Source organism: Trypanosoma cruzi, genomic scaffold (assembly GCF_000209065.1).
Source record: "Trypanosoma cruzi strain CL Brener 1047053516557 genomic scaffold, whole genome shotgun sequence".
NCBI lineage: Eukaryota > Euglenozoa > Kinetoplastea > Trypanosomatida > Trypanosomatidae > Trypanosoma > Trypanosoma cruzi.
Window position 1 is genome coordinate 1 of NW_001849368.1, and position 9,640 is coordinate 9,640.

The 9,640-nt window shown below is 54.8% G+C and overlaps 3 protein-coding genes across 3 annotated transcripts, besides 5 other annotated features; all 3 read left to right on the forward strand.

Annotated features, from left to right (window-relative positions):
* Positions 1–9,640: a sequence feature (heterozygous, Esmeraldo-like haplotype).
* Positions 38–7,009, forward strand: Tc00.1047053507933.10 (hypothetical protein, conserved; the record flags this gene model as incomplete). The annotated part of the gene is made up of 1 exon (XM_800999.1): positions 38–7,009. The coding sequence occupies one exon, from the start codon at positions 38–40 to the stop codon at positions 7,007–7,009; it is 6,972 nt and encodes a 2,323-aa protein (XP_806092.1).
* Positions 7,473–7,499: a microsatellite.
* Positions 7,874–7,935: a microsatellite.
* On the forward strand, positions 7,992–8,639 carry Tc00.1047053507933.20 (hypothetical protein, conserved; the record flags this gene model as incomplete). Its single annotated transcript, XM_801000.1, has 1 exon — positions 7,992–8,639. The coding sequence occupies one exon, from the start codon at positions 7,992–7,994 to the stop codon at positions 8,637–8,639; it is 648 nt and encodes a 215-aa protein (XP_806093.1).
* Positions 8,773–8,838: a sequence feature (T-rich).
* Positions 8,906–8,940: a microsatellite.
* Tc00.1047053507933.29 (hypothetical protein, conserved) lies at positions 9,067–9,640 on the forward strand (the record flags this gene model as incomplete). Its single annotated transcript, XM_801001.1, has 1 exon — positions 9,067–9,640. A coding segment is annotated over one exon (574 nt), but the record flags the coding sequence as incomplete, so codon positions are not given.

Here is a 9,640-nt window from a genome sequence, read left to right on the forward strand (position 1 = left end):
GAGGAGAGATGCCAAGCTGAAGGAGGAGTTGTGTCGGATGCAGCAGAGCCATGAGGAGGAGCGTCAGGCAGCGGGGGCGGCGATGCACCGGATGGAGGCCGAGATGAGGTCGCAGCAGCAGACACAGCTAGCCGGGCCGCCACGCCGCGCAGCCGCGTCGTCCACGAACCCGTTTGCCAGCATGGGCGCGCTGTCGAAGGAACCAGGGTCATTTCCTGACCAGGGTGACGATGGCGATGACGTTTTTGGCGTTGGCACCGAGCAGCACCCCACGGCGACTGGTGATGCCGTGTCCGTGGATCGCCAGGCCGAACCGGAGGGCCTCGTGACAGAGCTTCGAGGGCGGCTAGCGGAGCTGGAGGCTGCTTTGTCAAGCGCCACACTGGCCCGGGATAGCGCTGTGGGAGAGGTGGAGCGTCTTGCACGGCAGTGCGCCGATGCGGAGGCGACCATGCACCGGATGGAGGCCGAGATGGCGGCAGAGAATGCCAAGCTGAAGGAGGAGTTGTGTCGGATGCAGCAGAGCCATGAGGAGGAGATTGAGGCTGCGCTGCTCGAGGCAAGCGACCGCATTGCGGAGCACGATGATCTGCTTCGGCATAAACTGGAGGAGCAGGAGGCGGAGCTTGAAGCGAGGTTTCTGGAGCAGCTGAATTCGTTCAAGGAGCCCGGTGGTGATTCCGATGCCTTGCATTCTCTGCTGAGTCTGAAGGAAGAGAATGCCAAGCTGAAGGAGGAGTTGTGTCGGATGCAGCAGAGCCATGAGGAGGAGCGTCAGGCAGCGGGGGCGGCGATGCACCGGATGGAGGCCGAGATGAGGTCGCAGCAGCAGACACAGCCAGCCGGGCCGCCACGCCGCGCAGCCGCGTCGTCCACGAACCCGTTTGCCAGCATGGGCGCGCCGTCGAAGGAACCAGGGTCATTTCCTGACCAGGGTGACGATGGCGATGACGTTTTTGGCGTTGGCACCGAGCAGCACCGCACGGCGACTGGTGATGCCGTGTCCGGGGATGGCCAGGCCGAACCGGAGGGCCTCGTGACAGAGCTTCGAGGGCGGCTAGCGGAGCTGGAGGCTGCCTTGTCAAGCGCCACACTGGCCCGGGATAGCGCTGTGGGAGAGGTGGAGCGTCTTGCACGGCAGTGTGCCGATGCGGAGGCGACCATGCACCGGATGGAGGCCGAGATGGCGGCAGAGAATGCCAAGCTGAAGGAGGAGTTGTGTCGGATGCAGCAGAGCCATGAGGAGGAGATTGAGGCTGCGCTGCTTGAGGCAAGCGACCGCATTGCGGAGCACGATGACCTGCTTCGGCATAAACTGGAGGAGCAGGAGGCGGAGCTTGAAGCGAGGTTTCTGGAGCAGCTGAATTCGTTCAAGGAGCCCGGTGGTGATTCCGATGCCTTGCATTCTCTGCTGAGTCTGAAGGAAGAGAATGCCAAGCTGAAGGAGGAGTTGTGTCGGATGCAGCAGAGCCATGAGGAGGAGCGTCAGGCAGCGGGGGCGGCGATGCACCGGATGGAGGCCGGGATGAGGTCGCAGCAGCAGACACAGCTAGCCGGGCCGCCACGCCGCGCAGCCGCGTCGTCCACGAACCCGTTTGCCAGTATGGGCGCGCCGTCGAAGGAACCAGGGTCATTTCCTGACCAGGGTGACGATGGCGATGACGTTTTTGGCGTTGGCACCGAGCAGCACCCCACGGCGACTGGTGATGCCGTGTCCGGGGATGGCCAGGCCGAACCGGAGGGCCTCGTGACAGAGCTTCGAGGGCGGCTAGCGGAGCTGGAGGCTGCCTTGTCAAGCGCCACACTGGCCCGGGATAGCGCTGTGGGAGAGGTGGAGCGTCTTGCACGGCAGTGTGCCGATGCGGAGGCGACCATGCACCGGATGGAGGCCGAGATGGCGGCAGAGAATGCCAAGGTGAAGGAGGAGTTGTGTCGGATGCAACAGAGCCATGAGGAGGAGATTGAGGCTGCGCTGCTTGAGGCAAGCGACCGCATTGCGGAGCACGATGATCTGCTTCGTCAAAAGCTTGAGGAGCAGGAGGAGTATTATGAGAAAATAATTGCAGACAAGACGCGGTTAGAGTCTCTTCCGGTGGATAATTCTGTGTTGGGTGATGCGTTTTTTTGGAAGGAGGAGCATGATAAATTGTATGAGCGATTTGAGCAGTTGCAAACCGAATTAAGATCTTATTTACGGGATACTACTGTGCATCAGGATGTAGAGGCGGTGGTCCGGCAGGGTACAGCTGCTGAGGAAGGTACGTGTGTTGATGGACCTTTGCAGGCTGCATTGAACGAAGTTGATTTGCTTAAAGGGCAAATTTCAGTGCTTCAAAGAACCAGGGAGCAGGAGGAGGAGAAAGTTGCTATGCAGGAGAGGGACTTGCAAGAGCTGCGGGAGCGATTGAGGGCAGAGGAGAAAAGCCGTTGTGAGTTTTCTCAAATGTATGAAGATGCAGCTGCCTTGTTACGTGATGGTGCTACGAGCGTGGAGATGCTTCTGCAGGAGAAGCGGGCACGCATTGAGGAGCTGGAGTCACAAACCGAGAAGATGTCGCAACAGGTGCTCTCAACAGAGGAACAGCTGCGGTTTGTTCGGGTGGAGTTGGAACAGCGGCAGCAAGAGGTGGATGAGGGAACAGAAAGATATTTCAGGCTGGAGGCGGTGCATCGTGAGATGGGCGCTGAGCTGCGTGAAGTCAAACGTCTGCTTGAGGAACGACAGCGGACGTTGTCGCAGCGGCTAGAACGTGTACAGAACGATATGGAGAAGCAGATGCATGACGCATCAGAGGAAATGCGTCGTGTATGCTGTGAGCATGAACAGCAAGAGAATGGACTGCGTCGCGAGATTGACCGTCTGCGGGCGGAGTTACAGGCGGCCCAAACACTTGCTGCCACAATGCCGTTCACGGCGCAGACGAATAACCATCAACTTGTGCACCTTCGTCAAAAATTGGATGAGGCCTTGAGTGAAAAAATGCAGGTTGTCGCAGAGCTTGAGGCAATGCAACAGTTACTGCGTAAGAAGGAGTCTTTGTCGCGTGGCCGGCAACAGGGCGCTGAAGATGGCAGTGAGGCGGGTGACAGCGGTCAGTCCCTCGATGCTCGAATCAACTCGCTGCTGCAGCGGAGCGAGTCACTGGGGGTGAGGGTGCAGCAATTAACAACAGAGAAGGAGACCTTGCTGCAGGAGAAGGATGCATTGGAGCTGGAGGTGCAAAGCGCCAGACGCATGGTGGAGGTGCGGGAACTCGCATGTCAGCGGCAAACGGATGAGGTGAAACAAAGTCGAACGCAAATTGCCGCCATGAAGGATGATTTGTCATTCAGGATTCAGTCGTGTAACGCGCTGCGACAGGAATTGAGTGAGGCACAGGAGCAAGCAGCGGAACTCGCTCGCGCCTACGAAGACCTTCAATTGGTTACCTTTGCAGAGCGGCGCAATTTATTGCTGAGGGAATATATGGAGGCCATTCTTCTTGCGAAGGCGATGACAGTACCGCGTGTCATGCAAGATGTGCTTCACGGTATCATGCAAGCGCATCGGCAGCTGTTGCGGCGATTCTCGGAGAACCAGCGGAACCTTCTTGCCAGATGCGACGCCATTGAGCAGACAGCCACAGAAGCGATGGTTGAGGGGGAACGGCAGAGTAATGAGCTGCTTTCGATCATCGAGGACGCAAAGGCGGAGCAGCAACAGCTGCAGGAGATTATCGAACGCCTCGAAATGGAACTTGCCGCGGCCAATCGCGTTGCTAGGGAGTCCACGGAGGAGGCAGCTGCGGTAAAAAAGATTTCAACGGAGGCGACAAAAGACGCACGCGAGGAGGCGTCAAAAGCCAAGAGCGACCTCCAGGCCTTGCAACTGGAGTACAACTCGGCAGTCAACACTATCAGCCTGTTGGAGACTGAAAAAGCCAACGCCGCCCGAATACTCGCACGGGCAAATTCGAGATTAGAGGAGCTGGCGGCGCAGCAGCAGGAGGAGGTGGCTCGGTTGCAGGAGTCATTACTCGAAAAGACGTGTTTGCTCCGCGATGCACAGGAGGCGGCTAAGAACAAGTTGGAGGCGGTGGAACAACAGGCGGAAGACTACAAGGCTCAGCGAGACGATGCTACAAAGCGGGCACAGGCTGCCCAGGCGTCGTTGGATCGTGTGTTGCCGCGACTCGAGCGGCTTGAGGCGGAGCAGGCGGCTCGCGAGGCAGAGTTGATGGACACAACGCAGCAGCTGACGGCGTTATCGCAGCGCAGCACATCAACGGAAGTAGTATCGCGTCGTCAAGTGGAAGCGCTCAATGCGTCCCTTGCCGAACTGCGGTCTGCCCATGCTGCTCTGAGCGAAGAGTGTACAAAGGCACATGAACATATTAATGAGCTAAAGAACCAACTGACGGCAAGCGAGGCTGAGATTGGGCGGTTACGCACTCGCAAAGCGCAGCAGGAGCAGGAGGCGGAGGCGGCAAAGGCACGGCTGACGGAGCTGGAATCCCTCTATGCGAACGACACGAGCGACGCTGCGACATGGCGACGTGGCGCAGAGCGACGCAGTGCGGCGTTAGAAATCCGCAACAGCGCTCTTCAGGAGGAGCTGCAGGCCTCTCAAAAACAACAATGTGTTTTGCAAGAACACGTTGATGTCTTGGAGGCAAAGCTACGGCAGATGTCGGATGAGAATCACAGCAAAGACCAACAGCAGCGGCGTTCTATTCAACAGTTGAAGGAGCGCTGTGAAATATTGGAGGGTGAGATTGGGAAGCTGGATGAAGCACACGCAAACCTTAGTGTGGAGCGGGACACGCTGCACCGTGACTGGTTAAACGCAAAGCAGGATGTGGGGAGCCTGGAAAACCACCTGGAGGCCACAAATCAGCACAATGAGCAGCTTCACAAGGAGCTTCGACGCCAGAAGGAATCCCATGATGCGGAGCTGCAGATGGTGCGGAGGACTCTTGCAGATGCTCAGGAGGAAATTTCCCGGTGTCGTTGCACACTTGTCGAGGCGGAAGCGCGGGAAAATGAGTTGAACCACGTGGTTTACGCGCTAAAAAAGGAGAAGGCCCGGTGTGTTGAAGAGCTTCAACAGATGCGGGGACTGGCAGAAAGTGAGCAGGAATTACTGGTTCGAGAGCGTTCACAAAGGCAGGTGCAAGTTGCAGAGCTACAGGAGGAGGTGGTGCAACTCCAGAAGGACCTTCACGCAGCGCGACAGGAGTGTAAAGGGCTGGAATGTAAATGCACGCAGCATGCGGATGAAGCAGAGCTTCTGCGCCGCCAGTTGACCGATAGGACAGATCGCTGCCGGACCCTTCAGCAGGATGCGGCGGCGCAGCATGAGCAGCTGACGGCGACTGTGAAGTCCCTTCGCGCCGAAGTGGCAACGCTGCAGTCAAAGCTTGAAGAAGCACTGGACACTTTGGCTCAGAAACAGCGTGAGTATGAGCAGTGCGAGGAGCGCAGCCTGCGAAAAATGGAGGTGAGTCGACTGTCGGAGGAAACTCTCCGGAAGGAAGTGGCGGATCTCCAGCGGGACGTGCAGCAGCTCCAGCAGAAGTTGGCTTTTACCGCAACCGCCGCTCACGATGCAGAGAAGACTGGAGCGCAACAGCAGGCGACGATACGTAAACTCACAGAGGAATTGGAGCGCCAAAATACTCAGTCGACAGCATACTTGAAGGAGAGGGAACAGCTGCAGAGTGCCTTGCGGGAGAATACGTCGCAATTGGAGCGTGTGGCACGGAAGGCGACTGCCGATCTGGAGACGGCTCTTGCGAAAACCAACGAGCTGCACCGCAGCAACATTGAGAAGCTGGAAACTGCGTTGCGGCGGGAGCAGCAGGCAGCGCAGGAGGTCCGCACAGCACGGGATCGCGCCCTGGAGTCACTTGAGGAGCGGCAAGGCGAGTGCGAGTTTCTGCGGGCGGAGGTGGCACGACTGCAGCAAATGTTGCGCTCCGCACAGGCACAAGTGGCATCCACCCAGGCAGAGGTCAGGAGTACCGTGACGCAGGTGGTGGTGGAGGCAGGCCTCCCACAGGAAGGCGAACTCTCACTGAGTAGCGTGGTGAATCAGTTGCTGCTGCGTCTCAATCGTCTTTCTCACACCGCTGTTTTACTAGACGTTGAGGTCTCGCAATTCAAATGCTTTGAAAAGGCTTGTGAGGCACATGCCGCGGCACTGCGATGTGTGATAGACGCGACGCGGTCCTCGCAGCAAGTTCCTGCCAGCAGCACCGCACCCACTTCTCCCCTTTTACCAATGTGTGAAAGCAGCAGTGGGAGCAGCACGCACTCTTTGCGGCAACGATCCTTTTCTTCGCGTTCTCGAGTCCTACAGGATATCATAAGCAGTGTCTCAACCTTTGCTCATCGCTTGATGGACCACTGTCACACAATTCGTGGCATGTTGGATAACATGGAGGCGGCAGTTGTGCAGTGCGACACGAAATTTGTTGGAGATCCAGCGGTTACTCACGTAAAGCTTGTCGTTATGGCGACATTAAGTGAACTGCAACTTCGCACATCACGGCAGACGGCGTTTCTTTCCCAGATATTTGATGGTGCTGTCATGTCAACGGCTCTTCAGGAGGCCATACGATTTCTGCGTGACGATGAGACATACGTGCTGCGTCCATTCAATGAACTTCTTATGCCTTCTTCATCATCTCCATTGTCCACGCCTCGGTGGGGCGGCGGTGTCCAGGAATCAACTTTCTTCACGACAGCCCGAGTCCCAGCCGCAGATACTGCTTCTATGAGTCAGCACTTGTGGAAGGGCTCGGCCAAGAAGGAGAATGAGCTTCGGTCACGAATTGTGGTAGACCCAAGACAACACATGGAGAGTGCTAAAATGCCCGGCGAAGAGCCACGAGGGCCTTCAATCCCTGCCACTTCAGGGGCAGAGGCTTCGATGGCGTCTGCAACGACGGCGGTGGATGCATCAACGGGTCCAGAGAGTAGTTCAGCCAACTGGTGTGTCAATCATGAAATGCAGGATGCAGCGTAATTTGTCGAACGTGGTCATTGAGTGAATGGCATGGTGCAATGGATCCAACTCCTTTTCTGCCTGTTGCTTCTGTCGTGTTACATCTTTCTGTTCAGTCGCGGTTGATGCATGGTTGATACTGTCTTTTGTTGCTGGCTTTGTTACAATTTTGGATGCATGGACTCCTCTGCGCTTGCATACCGGTGTTTCTTTGCATCTTGCTTTGTCTGCCTTTTCTTTTTCTCTCTGTTATTGCGGCTGCTGTAAGGGCCATGTGCTCACTTTTTGTCTGCCATTTTACTGCGACCCCTTTTCTTTATTGCTATTGAATGAAACCGAGGGGAAGGGGGCATCATAAAGAGAGAGAGATAGAGAGGAAAGGATGTGAATGAACGGTAAAAAATTGTCAACAACAAAATTCTTTACATATCTTTCTTACATATTCAAAAAATGTACCTCAGCCCTTTAAGACTTCTTCTTCTTTTGTGTGTGTGTGTGTGTGTGTGTGTGTTTTGTAAATCCCACGTTCTTCTTTGGCAAATGGTTGCTGCGAAAGGAAGTGGCATGCTTGTTCTTGTGGGTGTTGGCGTTTTCTTCTTTGTGATTCTTTTTTATTTTCATTTTCTTTTTCAGTGAGAATGACGTGAACAAGAGTGGGCGGGTTGTGGCATGTGAACATGTATCTATGGGTTTTCTGTGTAGTGTTTACGCATCTTTATTGTGTGTGTGTGTGTTTTTTCCCCCTTCCCATTCTATGAACTCCAATCCGATGAAGTTTCCGCTTTCCCTTTCTTTCTTTGACGAGCCGGCCTGACAGCACAGAAGACAGGGATCGTCGTGCCTCCCCTCCCCTCCTCCGTTACCAAAACAGAGCTGCGTGTACGATTGTTGTTTTTGTTATTTTTGTTTTTATTATTACTGTTGGCAATAGTAGTCATTGTAGTTGTAGCGGTGCTGGTGAAAGAGGATACATACTGATTGACAGACAGCTGGCATCGAAGAAATGAAGTCCTCTGACATCTTCCACGCGTACCGCTACACTCCTGTTTTTTTTAAGGCTCGTCAGCACGATAGTGGCGTGAATCAGTACGGCCTTAAGCCTGTGAACGCATATGATTTTATCAACCCAACGAATCTTGTAAACTTTGGCCGGGGGACGTCGTTTGACAACCTTGGCGTGCGGCGCGCGGGTCGTGGCGAGATTGACTCCTCGCCATCTCTCGGCGGCTCCCCTGTTTTCACGCAAGCGAAGCTTGTCGGCCTGAGCGGCGAGGAGCAGCTCACTATGTGCCAGTCAGAGACAATGGCGTTGAGAGTGTGCATGGCGAGGGGCGGGCAGGACACATGTGAGCGGGAAAGCCGTGCCCTTGACGCATGCCTCTCGCGTGTCGGACATTTGCGGCGGGCCATGAGTGAGGCGTGTGGCGAGTTTAACGACTGGTTCATCCAAAACGTCTCGGATAATCACACAAAACCATTCCAACATCGGCCACATGACTGGCGGCACTTCTACGCACAGGAGAAACTTGTGCGCGAGCGGCAGCAGAACGGCCACGCGTACGGCCGTCGGCCAAAACAGTTTTCATTTGGCGCACGGTACGTCAAGACGGAGGGTTACGGCAAAAGGCCACGCCTACCGTACAACAAGTGAGGACTTCTTCTCTTGCTGCTGAGGATGATAGTGATTCCTGATAGCAGCAAGACGAGCGATATGCACGACGACGAAAGGATGAACCCAAGTGCAACAACGAGAGAAACAAAAAGAGAAGAGGTTGGATTGGGACTCTTCTTCTTCTTTTTTTTTTTTTTTTTACAGCTGTTTGTTGGCTTTTTATTGTTGTTCTTTCTTTGTGGAAACATATGCACGCATGTGTGTGCGTGTGAGACGCGTGGTTGTATCTGTTTTGCAATGTGCTCTTCTTTTTTTTTTTTTCTTTTTTTTTCTTTTTCTTACCGTTTTGTTGCGTTTCCACAGTGCGGAGACTTCAAGGAGAAGGAATACTTCTTGCAGTGTGCGGTGGGCGGCACTCTTTATTATTATAAATCTTTTTTTTGTTGTTGTTTTTGTTGTTTCACAAATGGGAAACCCGAAGGACGCCAGTTTCCTTGTCCACACACTGTATGAGCAGTGTAAGGGTGATGCGACGTCACTCAATCGATTGTTGCGTCAACGTGTGTCGCCCCGAGGCAATCGCTTTGAGCGGGACACACCAGACACTTTTTTGTACATTGAACGCAGCAAGAACCGCAATATTGTTGCATACGCGGCAAGACTGTTGGATGCGGTGACGCAGAAGTCTGTGTCGTCAGGTGCTGGTCGCTCTTGCATCATGGATCACTCCAACCCTGTTCACGCCTACTTTATCGTTCTGGAGTCCGCTAAATTTAAAGAAAATCAGGAAAATGTCGTCATGAGTGAAATTAAAGAACTCAATTTTATTGAGCGGAGACTTGCGTATGGTTGCAGCGCCAAGCCGATTTGTAGGACGATGTCGGATTCCATGAAGGAGGGTATTGGGCCGTGGCTGAAACAATTTGACACCCATGCTTTGACGTACGTTGCGCTACCAGGGCATCCGCTGTTGTTGCTGCTGCTTCCGCCTCTTGGCGGCGGAACGGAGAATGGTGCGGAGGCGGAAGGTACCGGTCAGA